The sequence below is a fragment of the Pseudonaja textilis genome, chromosome 2 (assembly GCF_049901715.1).
Source record: "Pseudonaja textilis isolate UNSWEBS1 chromosome 2, rPseTex1.2, whole genome shotgun sequence".
Taxonomy (NCBI): Eukaryota; Metazoa; Chordata; class Lepidosauria; order Squamata; family Elapidae; genus Pseudonaja; species Pseudonaja textilis.
The window spans coordinates 100,767,734-100,786,867 of NC_141991.1; the positions used below are offsets into that span (position 1 = coordinate 100,767,734).

The following is a 19,134-nucleotide window of genomic DNA, read 5'->3' on the forward strand; positions in this document are numbered from 1 at the left end:
CAAAGAACTGAAAATGTTTGTGGAGACTATATGTCCATGAAGTTATGAGGAATCAAACTCAATGCAAAGGATTATTATACTATGGAAAGGAATTTTCCAACTTCATTATGCCTACACAGACACTTAAAAATCTAGAGAGGTTCTGGATGTTTCCAATTTTTAAGGTTCCTATCTGTAACTCAAAAATGGTATCAGAAGAACAATGAAGACCTAATTTCAATATTTGAAAAAAAAATTCAGTGGGCTGAGGTCTAAAATTGAGCCTTTCTTTGAAGTCCAGTCTGGATGACCATCTCCCCAAAGTTCCTTTTAACTGCCTCTATTGAGAAAGGAGCACTGAAATTGAGTGTAGTTTTCCAGGATTTAGAAGGACCTTTGGCAACTGAAACTGAAGGGGGAAAAATAATACAATGAATTAAAGTGACATTAAGTTGCCTTTGCACTCCCATCTAATATCAATGTCATTTCAGGGTTTGCTTTCTGATGTAACTAACTCTACAAATTAAACCCATGTGCTTATTGATGAAAGCTGAGATCCATCTACTCAACATTACATTTTAAACATGTGATCAATTAATCCCAAGCCCTTCCCAGACTAGTCCTGACAACATTTATAGCACCTTTGTTTTCATAGACACTAAATCTCCTAGCCACTCATTTAGAAATGTGAAATTTATTGTTCACCTGATTCTATTTTTGTCTTCCAGCAAAAACAAAGGAACCAGTAAGAAGCAGTTTGAAAGCCAACTTCTGTGTTTATGTTCCACCAGTTCAAGGACAGTTAATCATCAGAAGGGCAGAAATTAAGAGCCTCCAAAGGGGACAACTCCCCCGCTCTCCTTCTTCCATGTACCATGTTTTGCTTTTCTGATACACATGGAATTTCTTTTCCTTTTTTTTTTTTTTTTTGGTGATGATGCAAGGGAAGTCGGGAAAACAAAGTTTACCCTTCAAAAAGTAAATGGTCCTTTTTAATGGGCCTGTTGATGCTCTGATCACTATCTTGCTTATGTAGATCCTGCCTATCAGAGAGGCATACAGTAAACAAAGACAAGTGAGTAGGTGGGGGAACATTTTACCACTGTTTACACCAAATAAGAATATCCTTGGGGAGGCATCACCTGGGAAGGAGGCTCAGGTTCAATAAATTAGGCACAGAAGCAGAGCTTTGCACAGATCCTTCAAGCAAGGATGAGAGCTGATACAGATTGGGCTGAAGTATATCAGCCCCACTGAGGGGACTTAACGAATTCCAGTTTTGGAAAAAACAAGTTCCAAGATGGATATCCTAAAAGACAGCAACTTGACCATCGCAGAAGGCAAAGAAGGTACTTTTTTAATGGTCATTTTCGAGGAGCAAATATTAAAGCAAACAGAATAAAGTGAGGAAGAGAGGGGAAGCAAGAGGTCCGTCCAGAACGTACATGTCTGTACCGATTTGTCAACAAGTGGCTTGAAAGCCTGACTGGCAGTCTATTCACTTAGAATGAGCTATTGCATGGCAAGAAATTAAAGGAAATGACACATTGGTTTCTGCTTTCTTCAGGGTTCCGCCCCATTCCCACTGGCTGAGGGAAACTCAGGGTTTATCTATTTTTTAAGAGCTTCTGGGGCAACAGCTGTACCTTTGTTATATCTGCCTAGATGCTAGGAAGCTGTAGGCAAGATATGACATGCCTCTAAATGTTATGCCAAGAATGGAGCACTGCAGAACATTTTGCATTTTTAGAAAAGGCTGTGACTTGAAGGACAATGAAAAATACACACATTTGTATGCTTGCAGTGTATTTATCAATGCTTCCTCTTGTCTACAAATAAAGCCTTAACAATGTGTGGAAGAGCCCCAATCATAAGAGCCATGATTACACAGTGGCTAAAATGCAGTATTGCAGGCTAATTCGCCTGACCACTTTTCACCCTTCCGAGGTGGGTAAAATGAGGACCCAGATTGTTGGGGGCAATATGCTGACTATAAACAGCTAAGAGAGTGGTGTAAAGCACTATGAAGCAATGTATCGGTCTAAGTGCTATTGTTTTATAAAGCAAAAAAAAAAATCAGCTTTTTTTAACCTTATAACATTATACTGACAAATGAGAATTATAAAGCAGGATTTTGGTGTATCCAACCCAGGTGTATCCAACCCATGGGCCATGGGCCACATGCACCCTGGATAGTCAGTAATGTGGTCCCATAAAATTGTAACAAAGCTATAAAAATGAAGTTTGTTACTTATATATATTTATATTACAGATTTTATATGTGGCCCAAAACAATTCCTCTTAACTCAGTGGAGCTCAGGAAAGCCAAAAGATTGGACAAACCTAGTCTAGTCAAATGTTTGAGAAATAATGTTGATGATGGATATGTCTGTAGCTAGTTGGAAGAAGAAAGATGTAACTAATTCAAATAGTGATTGTCATACACTGGGCTTAATATCCTGGGCTACACCACATTCTTTCTCTATCACTGAATTCCGATGAACTGAGCCACACTATTTGTAGCCCAATAATATTTATGCTTTTTAAACTTGCCATAAGCAAAAAAAAAATCATTACTATGTTTGGTGCAGCATGAACAGTAAATCTAATTTTTTTTTTGGGGGGGGGGGATATTTATCCCAGTCTTTCCTTACAACTATGATAACTTTTAGAAGTAAAAAAAATGTGTAGTAAATTATCTATAGGTGTCAAAATCAGAATGATACTTGGCATTACATGCTGATATTGTTTTGAATATAACATCCATTAAACTTTCAATGTTTAACCTCAGGCACATCAGTGGGTGAATGGTCAGAGTTAATTCACTATATTGTACAGGCAGTCTTGACTTAAAAGTTCATTTAGTGACTGATCCATGTTACAATGGCACTGAAAAAAGTTACTTATGACTTTTTTCACACTTACAACTGTCGTATCATCCCCATGGTCAAGTGATCAAAATTCATATTATTGGCAATTGACTCGTATTTATGGTGGTTGCAGTGTCCTGAGGTCATGTGATCATCTTTTGTGACCTTCTGCCAAGCAAAGTCAATGGAGAAACCAGATTCACTTAATGACCGTATTACTATCTTAACAACTGTAGTGATTCACTTAACAAGAAAAGTCATAAAATGTGGCAAAACTCACTTAACAATTGTCTCACTTAGCAACATACATTTTGGGTTCAATTGTAGTCAAAAGTTGAGGACTATCTGTATATTGTTTCTAATATTTTTAGAATTTCGTGTGTCTTCTGCCTAAATGTTTATTCACCATTCCTTGTGTTATTATATGGAAGTGGCCCAAGTGGGGTCAAGCTTCAGGAATGTCAGCAGCGGCTTAGCTGGGGCCCATTTTCCTTTACTAGAAACTATTGGTGTTCCTATGAGATAAGGTTATTATATCCAGTCTTTTTGACCAATGAGTTCAACATATATGCAGGCTCAATATAATAGGAAATTTCCCAGGATTAATCTTATCAATCATTGTCAAGATATTCAATCCAGTCTAGGCTTCCCCGCTTTGCCTTCATTCTCCAGAAATCCCAAGCCTATTTAGTATCATGGTGAACTCATAGAAAGCATTCGGCTAATCTCTATTTTCTAAAAGCATTAGTGCTTACAGCAAACTAAAGCAAATAAAGCCTAAAAGCATTAGTGCTTACAGCAAACCCTATGGCAAGCCACATTGTACCAGCAAATCCTGATAGTGTAGCAGGCCAGTAATATAGAATCTGAAGGTTTTTCCCCAAACCTGGGTTGAGTCAAATAGAACAGGAAGAGGCAAGGTGTGGAGCCAGTCTAGTCAACACAAAATGGAATGGAATGGAACAGAATGGAATGGAATAGAATAGAATAGAATAGAATAGAATAGAATAGAATAGAATAGAATAGAATAGAATAGAATAGAATTGAATTGAATAGAATAGAATATTGGCCAAGTGTGATTGGACACACAAGGAATTTGTCTCTGGTGCGTAAGCTCACAGTATACATATAAACAACAAGTAATGAGTCATAGGACATAAATCTTAGTTACAACCATTAATCATAAGTTACAAACAACAATTGAATGCTGCAGATACATTGGAATGGCGTGGGGGGTGGATCTTGTTTTCAAGTGGCAGAGAGGAAGCTCTTATTTTTGTTGTCCTGAGAGAAGTGGGGATCAAACTCAATAGAAGTTTAAGCATGGCGACGCTCAAAATTAACTCACTTTCTCCTTTTCTTCCTTCTAGAGGAGACAGTCTTTTTACTTGATAAATACCAGCCCCTCTCATTCCTTCTCCTCATTTAGTGGGATAAAAGTTATCTCTACCCAATCTTTATTTCTTCTTAACCAATGAAATACAACAATAGCTATAAATTGCTCGTGGTCAGATCTTGGGAGCCATTGCTCTTGTGTAACTCAACTGCTATATCTATATAAAGAAAGCTTTACTTAAAAATTATAAAGATGGAATCTTTTTAGCATTCCCAGGAGTTTCAGGACCATGGCCAGTCTTACTGTAAGGGATGATGGAAAGTGAACTTCTACAATGCCCGAAGGTGCACATGTTGGTTATGCTGTGATAAACTAATTAATGTGACTGAGCATTCCGAGAGATTTTATTTTATTTTTTATTTATGAGAGATTTTTATTTATTTATGTGAGATGTTAGACACACGTAGATTATAGGCAATGCCAGAAACTTTCCTTTCCAACATATCTCACAATGTACAAGGTTTGTCAGCCAAATGGGGTCACAAAGAACTTTGGAAAGTAAAGAACTCAGCAATAATTCATTCCTGACCCAGTCTCACTTTCTGGAGTTGATTGCATATTTAGTATAAGTCAGCTAGCCTAACACAGTTAGAATAAACAAATCCAATACACAGAAGTGCAGAAATTGCGGAATGTAATGTTCTTAGCACAAATGAATAAATAGCAGTTCTTATCCCATTTCCAAGAAAACTGCAGGGACTTATTCAGGCAATTACCAGGAGCCAGTGCACACTCAAAAGTACGTACACACTTACCCTGGTAGCCTACATTTTTAAAGCGGTCACAGCTTTCTAACAATGGCCCAGGTTGTCCTCCAGGGGGAGCACAATGATAACTAAGGAGCTGAACATACCATATCATTATTTTCTTTAATGCAAGGATGTTTGCTTTAGTCTTTCAAAAGGTTGGGTGATCAAATAAATGCATGTTATGATGATCTAAGGCTACGGTGGTTTTTTTCCCTGGCACAGTTCACACACACACACACACAACCATACCAAAGCTGATGACATCCTCTCCAATCTGCTTTGTTCTAGGATTCTGGATAAGATATTTTCCTATCCTGTGTAGCAGCGGTTTGTTCTTAAGAACTTCTACATAGATACTCAATACCCCAAGCCTCTGCTTCCTTGCTCTTTTAGCTTCCTTGCCCTCCTCCGTTGCTTTTCTAAGTCCGTTGCTTTCCATTTCTTGGAGCAGAGTTTAGTTCTTTTTTCCTCCCCTGCATGAGTGGTATTGGCACTGAAGATCAGGATTAATCAAGTTCAGAAACTGTTTCCCCAGAATTTTTAATAATAACTGCACATTCGTCTTGCAAACGCTTAGCATTCTGTTAACACATATTATAACACTCTTGCATTATTAAGTTGTGCTGCAGAGAAACCACAGAAATAGAAGGCATTCATGGATGTCAGCTGCTCCGGCTGAGTGTTGAAAATGAAGAGTAGCAAGTAAGAATCAAATGTAAAAATCATCTGGAAGACTCAGATGATTATCTTGTAATGATTGCTTTAATTATAAATATCAAATATGTGCATTCTAGTCCTCTACACTGCAGGAAGTTTCGCTTTCAACCAAGTCATAGGTTTTTCTTCTTCTTCTTTCTTTCCATTATTCTAATCTGATACTCTCCTTCTCCACCAGCTGGACAGTGTTATTTTCATGAAAGCTGATGGCTATTACTTTACAGGATTCAAAATAGATTCCCAGCTATCAGGAACATTGGCAGCAGTTGATACTTGCATACAACTTCCATAATAAGTCCATCAACAAGTCATTCACTACTGAGTTATCAATCCTCAGCAAATACTTTTGCACTCTTTACCCCACCCCACCCCCAAGTTCTCCCCCAGCACTGTGTTTGTATAGCTGACTGTACTGGCATTTCTATTTTGGTAATTTTCCTCCTCTGCAGTACAACAGTAATGTAACAATGCTATAAATTGCTAAAGCACAGGTGTTAAACTGAATACTAAACATTTGCATCACTTCATGGGAAAACAGATTTGCACTCTTAGCAAATGCAAAGTTAGAAGACTAAGCACTTGTTTACAACAAAGAATGTCCAGCCAGTTCCAGGGCCTTGCAAATAAAACTAATATCACATCCATAAACATTTAGTTTCACCTTTAAATAGTGTATAGTATCTCTTGCCAACTGTGTTTCCAACTTCTTTTACAGGTGTTACCTGATTAATACAAACTACATGTACTGTTTTGGGTATACTGTATTTTTCCTTTCCATCTCTATCAGATCATGTATACAATATTAGAGACCAATATTCATTTGAGAGGCAGCATACTTCCATAAACAGTGCAAAAGGCAAGCACATCTACTGTATGTGCCGCTGTTGGTGGATACAGTGGTTGTGTTCTAGCTGTACTTCAAGAAAATCAAGATAAAGTACAGAATGGCCACATCATTCAACTAGATTGAGTAGACCAATGGCCCCATTTTTAATAATAAGAAACGGAAAAAATATTCTATGACATAAAATAAAATGTTTACTGCACCATAAAAGACAGCCATTGTTCCTGTATATTCTGAGAAAGGAAGATTGGGTCATAAAAACGAAAGAAACTGAAGACTATTTGAAAAGCTGAAATGGAAAACCATAGATTTTACATATCTCCTATCCTATTATACCAAGTCTCCTTCCCCCCCGCCAACCAATCAAAAAGTAAGGTTATTTGGAGATGAAAGCTAATGTAATCAACACTACCTATGTTCATTATATTTATAAGATTTAGTCAAATTTCCATCTGGTATTTTCTATTGCAAGAAGCCCCAAACTATCTTAAAAAAATCAGCAGTTATTTGTTAGGAATATAAGTCACCTAACAGGTATTTGGGTCCAAAATATATAAACCAGGAGAGACATTTTAACATTGTCTCTTTAAGGAAATCCTAAAATCTGTAATTGGGTGTGGTTTCTCAAACGGCCATAAGATGGAGCCAGAAACCTGGGTTGTCTTAGTCTTAATCTTAGTCTCAGAAGAGAGTGTGAGTGAGTCTCTGTTTCCTTCTGTTGGAGATTATTGCCATTTTTTCTAATTGAACTGCTATTCCCGGATTTGATGTAAGTCTGACACTGAACTGTTTTTGATACTGGACTTTGTTATTGGATTATCCCTGGACTGAAAACTGACTGATCTTACCTGTGAATGACTTTGGACTGCCTATTTTGAACTTTGCTTAAACCTTTATTGAAAGTAAAAACCTACATTTACTGTACAGTGTATCTGTGTGCTGTGTGTGTATTATTCTAACACTACTCTCAAATACGTCTCCATGTATGCTCTCATTCTCCTAATGGGGAATTACCGCAACATTATTTTTGGATATTTGTCCCACAGGCAGGGTAGAGGACATGGTATATCTTAGCTCAGGACAGGATCATCATCTGCCTGGCTGCCTGGCTGCTGCCAGATCCTCAGCATTCCTAGAAAAAATGAAAACAATTAGTCTGGCTTGCTTGATTTCCCCAATGCTTCAAATATCTTTTGTGAAGCCTGTCTCTGGAACTTGAATATTGCATTATCAGGGTCAGCTTTCAAGATAGGCTAGATCAGGAAAATAACTCCAAAAGTCCACTTTTATTGAGATTGGCTGTAGCAACAGAATCCTGAAAGCCTTACTGCATTTTCCCACTCTCCCGTCTATATCCCAGGGAGCCAGTCTGAGTCTCTTCCTAAGGTTTTGTTTCTTTCTTAGATCTAAAGAATATTTTTACAGGTTGTTGTAACCATGTCTGCATAGCTTTTCCAAAAATGTCACTGTGGTGATTGATTCTTTCACGGGAACAGTCCATTTCCATCTCTATTTGCTGTACATTAAAGAGAGGATTTTATTTAACAATTTGTTTACTTTGTATGGTCATGCATCTTCAGCAAATCCATTTTCAAAGCAACTCTGGGTAGCTTACAACAATAATAAAACTACAGAAACATAAAAACCATAGAAACATAAAACCATTCAACAACCATGCCAAGGCACCATCTCTCCACCCCAATGTCTGGTCTTAAGCCAGCTCTTGAAAGCCTTCTAGAAGGCTAAAAGGGTAGGAGCTTGCCAGATTGCAGTGGGAAGTTATTCCATATAGGGGTAGTCACAGAAAAGGAACACATGGCAACATTTTAGAGAAAGGACAGAGTATAACATATCTACCCTATCCACTCTGGTACAACAAGCAATACTCCCAGGAAGAAGCAGTCCCACAAATAACTTGATCTCGTGCCATGTAGCACTATAAAGGTGATAGCCAATATCTTGAATTGCACCTAGAAGGTATCTGGGAGCCAGGGCAGATTACACTTCAGAAGTATACCATAGGCAAAGTTAGAAGACTCTAGTGATATATCACACTGATATATTCTGGACCAGTGTTAGCTTCCTGGTGATCTTCAAGAGAAACCCCATGCAGAGCACTTCCCAGGGGATCTTGATTTCAAATTCAGAATGAGTTTAAACTCCTTGCCAGTGTTACTTAAGGGACCTGGCAACATATGCAGGAGATTACAGATTTCTTAGATGGTCCATTCTCAATTTATCCCTCTCCCTTCTTCCCCTTTCTTTCTGCTGACATTGTCTCATCTTTCTTCTCTTTGTCTAGCACACTCTGTTCTTTTCCCATAACTCAAAGAAAAAACAACATTCCATGGCTCTTTTCTTTCGTTTCTTTAACTTTTAAAAGAATTTGGGCACTGCAGAGTGAAGTTACAGTACCTCTGTTTCTCTAGAAACAACTCTGTTTCTGTAGAAAGCATCTATGAAGAGTAGGCAGGAAGAAAAAGGAAGAAGAAATGGTAGGGACAAGGGACTGATGCAAAAAGATACAAGGACTTCTACAGCGGGAAAACTTTGGATTATGTGCAGTCCTAATAGCACCGACTTTTTCCCTCTAGATAATATAGCTATAAAATAATTTCCTACCTCCTGTTGCCTTCATTCTTTCTCAGGGAACATGTGCTTGTGGCTGTCCTTGTAGTGGCTGAATTTCTGCAGTGCTCAGAACAGTCCAGAGTTACATTACAGTGAACTTTTTCACTGTAATCTGAAATGTTTGTGCATGGAAAGCTTCATCCTCTAAAGCATCTTGAGAATCTTGTGACTACATAGGTATTTGCTGTGTGTGTGTTCTTTTTAAGATAAATTTTATTTGGGTTTTCACAAAAACATAATACAAATAAAACATCTTTTTTTGGGAATAGCATAATCCCGGGTTATCACTTCTTCATACAGACACAAACTCAATTTCATATTCATCTTTGTGTTCTATTCCATATCTTATTACTATTTTAACATTTTCTCCATAGTTTCTCCCCCCCCCCGTGGTTTTCTCAAATTTATTTTTAATTATCTCATATCTAAATTCAGTTATATATCTTTTTGTAAGTTTCAATGTCTTTCCAATCATTATATTTATACTTTTGTCTGTCCTGTTTCAATTTCATATTATCTTTTCTCATTAAAAAAAATTTCCCCTGTAGTTGCTAATTGGAGTATGACACCAAAATTATAACATTCAATATAGTACATAACTTCCAATTGAATTCTGCTTGGTACATTCTTAAAATACACACTATGTTCTTATAACACACACACACACACACACACACACACACACACACACATATATATATATATATATATATATATATATATATATATATATATATATATATATATATATATATATGTTTTCTGAGGTTCTCGGGGTATTTGTATGTGGATCTTTGGTTGTTCGGGTTTTCTCCCGCGTAAGATTCGAAGCATCCAGGCAACGTTTCGATGAAGTCTCATTCATCATCTTCAGGCTTCTGTCTCCGGCTCTGTGCTTCTCAGAGTAATGTGAGATTGCAGCTGCTTCCTCCTTTTAACTGCCAGTGGGGGTGGGGCTTGATTGGGTGGGGGCTTGGCTGTGTTCTGATTGGGTGGGGGTGTGTTCTCATTGGTAGGGGGTTTGGCTGTGTTCTGATTGGTTGGGGGGTTAGCCGTGTTCTGATTGGCCCTCATGAACAGACGAGTACCTAACATGAAGAAGGACACCAGACCCACACCCATGAGAGCCACACAAGATGCCACCACCACACTTCCATGTAGAAAACAGACTCCCACCCACTCAGAAGATGAGACACGACCATGGACCAGAAGCTGCACGGCAGCTGCATCACTACCCACTTCAAACCCCTCCGAGCCATACATGAAGCAAACCGACACCCACTATGAAGATGCAGAAGGACCACGAACTCGAAGCCAAACAGCAAGATCACAACTCACCAGCTCAAATCCCCCAGCAACTAAGACTAACCTGAGCACAACCAAGCCCCCACCTGAACAGAACACGCCTCCAACCAATCAGAACATGGCTAACCCCCCAACCAATCAGAACACAGCCAAACCCCTACCAATGAGAACACACCCCACCCAATCAGAACACAGCCAAGCCCCCACCCAATCAAGTCCCACCCCACTGGCAGTTAAAAGGAGGAAGCAGCTGCAATCTCACATTACTCTGAGAAGCACAGAGCCAGAGACAGAAGCCTGAAGATGATGAATGAGACTTCATCGAAACGTTGCCTGGATGCTTCGAATCTTACGCGGGAGAAAACCCGAACAACCAAAGATCCATATATATATATATATATATATATATATATATATATATATATATATATATATATATATATATATACACACACACACACACACACACACATACATACATATATATAGTATTCAGCTTTGTTTGGGTATTTTCCCAAGTCATTATAGTTGTGCTTTTAAAGTTGTAGCAACATTTCGGCAGAATCTCATCTGCCATCATCAGGCTTCTGTATTGTGTTCATCTGGGATTCTGCCGAAACGTTGCTACAACTTTAAAAGCACAACTATAATGACGTGGGAAAATACCCAAACAAAGCTGAATACCATACATGTAAGTACCCGCGAAAACTTAAGAAAACACACACACACACACACACACACACACACACACACATATATATATATATATGTTTGTTTCTGAGGTTTTTGCGGGTATTTGTATGTGGATCTTTGGTTATTCGAGTTTTCACCCGCATAAAATTGGAAGTATTTTGGCAATGTTTCGACGAAATCTCATTCATCATCTTCAGGCTTGTGTCTTTGGCTTTGTACTTCTTGGAGTAATGTGAGCTTGCAACTGTTTTTTCTTTTAACTGCCAGTGGGAGTGTGACTTGACTGGGTGGGGGCTTGGCTGTGTTCTGATTGGGTGGGGGGTGTTCTCATTGGTTGGGGGGTTGGCTGTGTTCTGATTGGCTGGGGGTGTGTTCTGTTCAGGTGGGGGCTTGGCTGTGTTCAGGTTAGTCTTAGTTGTTGGGGGATTTGAGCTGGTGAGCTGTGATCCTGTTGTTTGGCTTCACGTTCGTGGTCATGCCACATCTTCATGTTGGGCATCAGTTCGCTTCATGTATGGGTCGGAGGGGTTGAAGCAGGTAGTGATGCAGCTGTGGTACGGCTTCTGGTCCGTGGTCGTGTCTCATCTTCTGTGTGGGTGTAAATCTGCTTTCTATATGGAAGTGTGGTGGTAGCATCTTGTGTGGCCTTCGTGGGTGTGGGTCTGGGTCTGGTGTCATTCTTCATGTTAGGTACTCATTTGTTAAGGGAGGCTGTTTTCCAAATGGCTGGTAGGTGGGAGGTATCATCTAGTTTATTCATGCTGTGTGGGTGTTTTTCTATCTCTATGGCTTCTCTGATTATTCTATTGTTGAAGTGTTGAGTTTTGACGATAGTTCTGGTATTTTTAAAGTCAATCTCATGTCCTGTGGCTTTGAGGTGCTGGACCAGGGAAGAGGTCGGTTCTTCTTTTTTGATTGAGTTCTTGTGTTCTTCAATGCATGCACTAATTCTTCTGTTGGTTTCTCCGATGTATGTGTTGGGGCAGGTGGAAGACACAATTTTATGCGGGAGAAAACCTGAATAACCAAAGATCCACATACAAATACCCGTGAAAACCTCAGAAAACATATATATATATATATGTTTGTGGATCTTTGGTTGTTCGGGTTTTCTCCCGCGTAAGATTCAAAGTATCTAGGCAACGTTTCGATGAAGTCTCATTCATCATCATCAGGCCTCTGTCTTCGGCTCTTGCCTCTCGGAGCAATGTGAGACAGTCTCACATCGCTCCGAGAGGCAAGAGCCAAGACAGAGGCCTGATGATGATGAATGAGACTTCATCAAACGTTGCCTCAGATACTTTGAATCTTACGCGGGAGAAAACCCGAACAACCAAAGATCCACATACAAATACCCGCGAGAACCTCAGAAAACAAATATATATATCTATATATTCAAAGTATCTAGGCAACGTTTCGATGAAGTCTCATTCATCATCATCAGGCCTCTGTCTTCTGTCTCTGTCTCTGTATACACACACACACACACACACACACACACACACACACACACTGCTCAAAAAAATAAAGGGAACACTTAAACAACACAACGTAACTTCAAGTCAATCACACTTCTGTGAAATCAAACTGTCCACTTAGGTAGCAACACTGATGGACAATCAAGTTCACATGCTGTTGTGCAAATGGAATAGACAACAAATGGATATCATAGGCAGTTAGCAAGACATCCCCAATAAAGGAGTACAGGTGGTGACCACAGACGACTTCTCAGTTCCTATGCTTTCTGGCTGATGGTTTGGTCACTTTTGAATGTTGGCGGTGCTGTCACTCTAGTGGTAGCATGAGACGGAGTCTACAACCCACACAAGTGGCTCAGGTAGTGCAGCTCATCCAGGATGGTACATCAATGCGAGCTGTGACAAGAAGGTTTGCTGTGTCTGTCAACATAGTGTCCAGAGCATGGAGACGCTACCAGGAGACAGGCCAGTACATCAGGAGATGTGGAGGAGGCCATAGGAGGGCAACAACCCAGCATCAGGACCGCTACCTCCACCTTTGTGCAAGGAGGGACAGGAGGAGCACTGCCAAAGCCCTGCAAAATGATCTCCAGCAAGCCACAAATGTGCATGTGGCTGCTCAAATGGTCAAAAACAGACTCCATGAGGGTGGTATGAGGGCCCGACATCCACAGGTGGGGGTTGTGCTTATAGCCCAACACCGTGCAGGACGTTTGGCATTTGCCAGAGAACACCAAGATTGGCAAATTTGCCACTGGTGCCCTGTGCTCTTCACAGATGAAAGCAGGTTCACACTGAGCACATGTGACAGACATGACAGGGTCTGGAGATGCCGTGGAGAATGTTCTGCTGCCTGCAACATCCTCCAGCATGACCAGTTTGGCAGTGGGTCAGTAATGGTGTGGGGTGACATTTCTTTAGGGGGCTGCACAGCCCTCCATGTGCTTGCCAGAGGTAGCCTGACTGCCATTAGGTACCGAGATGAGATTCTCAGACCCCTTGTGAGACCGTATGCTGATGCAGTTGGCCCTGGGTTCCTCCAAATGCAAGACAATGCTAGACCTCATGTGGCTGGAGTGTGTCAGCAGTTCCTGAAAGATGAAGGCATTGATGCTATGGAATGGCCCGCCTGTTCCCCAGACCTGAATCCAATTGAGCACATCTGGGACATCATGTCTCGCTTCATCCACCAATGCCATGTTGCACCACAGACTGTCCAGGAGTTGGGGGATGCTTTAGTCCAGGTGCGGGAGGAGATCCCTCAGGAGACCATCTGCCACCTCATCAGGAGCATGCCCAGGCGTTTTAGGTAGGGCATACAGGCTTGTGGAGGCCACACACACTACTGAGCCTCATTTTGACTTGTTTGAAGGACATTACATTAAAGTTGGATCAGCCTGTAGTGTTTTTTTCCACTTTAATTTTGAGTGTAACTCCAAATCCAGACCTCCATGGGTTGCTAAATTTGATTTCCATTGCTAATTTTTGTGTGAGTTTGTTGTCAACACATTCAACTATGTAATGAACAAAGTTTTTAATAAGAATATTTCATTCATTCATATCTAGGATGTCTTATTTTTGTGTTCCCTTTATGTTTTTGAGCAGTGTATATATAAAAAACAATAGTGAATAAAACACTCATTCCATTCCAATTCAATTCTATCATTAATATTAGTTAGAATCTTAACATCTTTAACATTTCTTTTCAATTGAATAACATACTTCCTTGTGAACACTTATAACCTTTCCATAATTAATTGTTTTTTTCTCCATATTTCTCTTCCCTTATATTTTTTATAAATCATTAATAAGAATTAAAATGTTCCCATCCTTTCCTAATTTCATTCTCTCATTCACTTTATTTCATGTATTTATTAACAAACATTCCACTGCATTATAATAAATATTTTATTCATCATTTTAATCATAAATTGTTTCATGTTTTCTAAAATTATTATATAATAGGCTTATACTTTCAATCCTTATGCATTTTCCCTGTTTCTCTATATCGTGTTTCTGTCTTTTATAACTTCTTTTCCTTTCCTTCTTCCCCCTCTTCTTCTCTCTCCCATTTTTGTCCCCTTGTCTCTCTACTTATAATTCTCTCTTCTGTGATCCTCTCTTCTGTTGCTTCCTAATATTGTAATTATTTTTCAAACTATTCTTTTTTTTGGTTGTTTTTTCAAATCTTAAACTTTTCACTCTCTTTCCCTCCTTTTCTTCCCCCCCTACTTAAAATTACTTGATCATTAAAGATGGCTTCTTCTTTGTCCCAACCTTCTTGTTCTACAAGCGTTTCTTGTTGTTTCTCATAGTTCCAGATCTCCATTTCTAAAAATTGAAATATGAAGCCAAAAGAACCTCTTCCTTCTTGTGCATCTTCTTTCTGTTTTTTAAATTCCATTTTCAGTTCTTCTAAAGTGATGCCATTTTAAACACTTTTAACAAACAACTGATTGATTTTAGTCATTTAAATCCAATAGCCAAAACTCCAAAAATCACCAAGTAATCCAAATAATCCAAAGCTGTTTCTTCTTGCTTCTTTTTTTCCACTTTCTCTTCCTGGGGTTCTATTATTTTGTTACAAAGTTTCAGTTAGAATGTATCTTTTAGGAATCTTGTTAAGGTTTCACTATAAGTTCCTTTTAGTTCCAGGCAGTCTCCTCCATTTTTCCAGATCCCGCCCTTTTATTCTTTCCTTTTCTCTCCTTTCCTGCTTTTAAAGGTTCTTGAGTATCCAAAAGTCTTTATTATCCCTTTGACATTTTATTTTCAGCTTAAATGCCTATTGATGTCAAAGTGGATTTTTGTCAATTTCTTACTTAAATCTCTTAGCTGTCAGTATAAGGAAGGGAAGAAAAAAAAGGCAGATCTTTTCCCTTTCCTCTCTTCCTTCACTGCTTCAAAGTCTTCTGAGGGAACAATGATATTTTTTATAGTTCAAATTCCAGGGTACCTTACATTGTTGCTTTTTCAGTTTAACCCAATCAACCAAAACTTTCTTTTTTTTATCTTCCTCTTGCACATTCTTTTCCGGATGAGTTCTTCTTTGAGGTGGCCATTTCTGACCACTGCTGCAACTGCCTTCGGGAAAGGGAGTAATGGCCAGCTGAGGAGGAGATGCGACTCTCCTCGACCCTGCTGGCAGTCTCCCCCCTCTTCACCACCTCTATGGGATGGCTTAGCCCTGAATCCAGCCAGCTCAGGGTGCTCTGGCGGCGAGCACGGATCAAAGTCGTGCACAATGGTGGATTTCAGTCTGTCGCCAAAGAAGCTCAAACCGGAAGTCAGGTATTTGCTGTGTTGACTGATGCCATATCGGAATAAAAAAATACTATTTTGTAACCATTTTGAGAACTGTATGATGATTATTCATTAGATAAGTACATCCCTTTAAATATATATATATATTGCATCATATTTAGTATTTAACTTTACCATAGTGTAAATCTTCTATTGCCTACCTTTCAACTCCTAACAAGTACTCTGATTGATAAGACCAACTACCTATTGAGTGAAATGGAAGCTTAAGAACAAATGGAAAATTGCTGTTTATCATTTTAACTGCAACTTGTTCAAAAGTTGGAGGAAAACAACAACGCAGCTTTCCATATTGTCAAGCAGCATTAAGCAAGCTGTCAACTAGTTGATAAATTGCACTGAACATAATGTCTTTATTCTACAGAGACAGTTAATCCAATTAAAGAACCTGTGCAAATCATTGCCACGGCTGGAACATGGGACAGTAATTCAGCTTCCTACCTAGGCTGCAGTGTATTTGTGGACCAGAGCAAAATCCCCAAACTGAATGATCATCAGGACTCTCACGAGCAGTTCCTTGGCAAGTCTAGGAAAGAGCTGAAGAAGCTAGCAAGGGAAGGATATTGGGCTGGAAGCCATTCCCTGAGAGCCAAGGCTTACCAGCACATTATCCAAGATATACCATGCCGGCTAATGACTCCCGATGCCTTCGTCTACCAAGATGTGGCCAGCAAGTTATTCGGAAACCAGAGTGAAAGTTTTGATCCCTTGCCTGAATTCCTGTCAGGAAGCATCATGCCTGAATACTGCCTCACTCCAGAAGGGATAACGGCTTTGAAGAAAATACTTATCTGCATTTCCAGTCTCTACCCTGAGATTACTTACAGTCCTTTGCTCCCAGCTGTGACTGCTCTGTTGCTCCATTATAGCCAAGACGAGGCCCAATGCTTTGAGCTTACTTGCCGACTCCTCTACTCCAAGGCTCCTCACACCACCTACATAGACCAGTTTTTCCTGGCTCACAAGGCCTCCTGTATGACCTTCGGGGACTTAGCCAATAAGCACTGCCCAGCTGCCCATCAACTGATAGCAAGTTTATCAGACATCTTTGAGGTGTACTCTGAGTGGCTGGTGTGGCTCTTTGATGATCTTCCTTTTAATTATGTCATTCGCATCTTCGATGTGTATCTCTTAGAGGGGCAAAAAGTCCTTTACCGCATTGCTCTGGCACTGCTGAAGCAATACCGGCTCTTTATGACCTCAAGAGGACAAGAGGTGGTTGACATCAAGGGAAGCTTGCAGGCTTTCCTGTGGGATATTCAGGAATACTTGGCGGCTGACAAGCTTTTAGAGAAAGCATTTGGCATCCGACTTTTCTCCCGCAAAGAAATCTGGCTTCTTCAAATGGCTAACCGGAAGGCTCTGATGGATAAAGGAGTAACAATGGTGCATCACAGGTATAAGAACCTTGTTTACTATATTTTGGGGCATGTCATAACGTTTCCAGTTACGAGATGCTAGACAATACAACTCTAAATGATTGCAGAATCTACCCAATTGGAATAACTCATGCAGAGTATTTTCTGCCCACCCTACCAATCACAGTAAAATATGCCTTCATCCACAGAGAGAGTCTATACCACAACTGCTATAATCAATCTGCTTTAAGTACTGGATGTTTATAGACCTCATAGAATATATTGGATCATCCTGCCAGTAGATAGTAATGGTCAGGTATGCATGCACCTTTTAAAATAAATAAATAAATAAACAAATCTGAGCTATTATAGTTTTATACCAGCTTTGGAAAAAGTGTAAAAAAAAGCATAAAAGTACATCAAGAATAGCCATGAAAGCAAATTGGTTTAAATTTCCATGTGCTTTAACAATCTACCATTGGGATCTACCATTTACTGTATGTATATGGTTTAAGCTTTACTGTGCTTTTTTCTCTGAGATATATTAGAATTTGACAGTAGGATTTTGTTTTAGCCAAACTTCGTTACTCAGTCTGAATTATAAAATATGGACTTCCAAAGCCCATTCCTGACAGCAGATATTTTTCTAAGAGAACATACAGAACTAATATTAAGGTCAGACCCCAAGGCTTCAGGAACTGGAATGTTGCTTCCAAAATCTCCCCAGTTGTTGCAATTGAATAATCAACCTAACTGTATTTAGTTAATAACTGCAAGAATTATATTTAAAAATTCCCTATGAGCTAACCACACTCTGAGTACCCGCTGATGAACCCATCACCATTCTTAGCCTGTTTTCTGATTTTATTCTGATTTTATTTCTATTATGTTTTGTTTTGAATATTGGTCTGTGAGTGCAATAAATTATATTTTAATCGATGAGGTTGTTCTTGTCCTGCCCCACTTTTCTCCTTCTCTTGTCCCCATTTTGGAGTACGGCTGCAGTATGCCGTTAATGATCAAGTGGCCTGAAAAAGTTGGAGGAAGCACCAACATTATGCCTTTTAGATTGGTGTTCCCTCTTCTGAGTGGGATACATATGCACGGGCAGTTTCCCAGATAAATGAAATGGACATTTCTGTCAGTAATATTGGCAAGACGGGCCATGCTTAAAATCACATCTAATATCAGATTCAGCATCAATCCTGAAACCTAAAGAAACTGAAATTCTGTAAAGTAAAGTAAACTTAGTTTCAGAACTGGGGATAATAGATTGTCTAAAGAAGGTTGTCTAGTTTATACATGTAGGCATATATGTTTGTGTGTTGGTTGGGGGAGGAAAGTATTTCTAATATGATATCTTTTGTTAAAATAATCTTTCTTTATTTTTCCTTTGAAAAGTCCAGTTGCCTTTTGAAAAAGCACCTTGGGGATAACCATAACCTGGATGACTGAGTATCTCCTTGAACATTGAATACCAAACAACTGTCTTTTAAGACAGTTCTGGTTTGAAGAGCAAAGGATATCTTATGCTTCACCCAGAGTATAAAATTCTACCCTGAAGGAATATGTAGATGTAAATGTAAAAAGAATAAGGAAAGCTGAGGACCAGCAGATCGCATGACGATCCTTGCTCTAAAATAAGTCCCAGAGTTTATATCCACTGTGTGTCCTGTACCATTGAAATTCCAGGATGTAATATATCAGCAGCTGTTCCTGCTTGATAATTATTTGCAAAGAGTGCCCTCTCTATCCTAAAAGTCAATCTCCTGGGAATTATAGTTTGATTAGAG

At 39.3% G+C, this 19,134-nt stretch overlaps 1 protein-coding gene across 1 annotated transcript in view; it reads left to right on the plus strand.

Annotated features, from left to right (window-relative positions):
• Positions 1 to 1,279: 1,279 nt before the first annotated feature.
• LOC113433527 (TBC1 domain family member 24-like) overlaps positions 1,280 to 19,134 on the plus strand; it is a 31,949-nt gene continuing 14,094 nt past the window's right edge. The window contains exons 1-2 of the mRNA XM_026696147.2: positions 1,280 to 1,328; positions 16,348 to 17,380. Of these exons, the coding sequence (XP_026551932.1) occupies positions 1,280 to 1,328; positions 16,348 to 17,380 (1,082 nt within the window). The remainder of the gene's footprint in view (positions 1,329 to 16,347; positions 17,381 to 19,134) is intronic.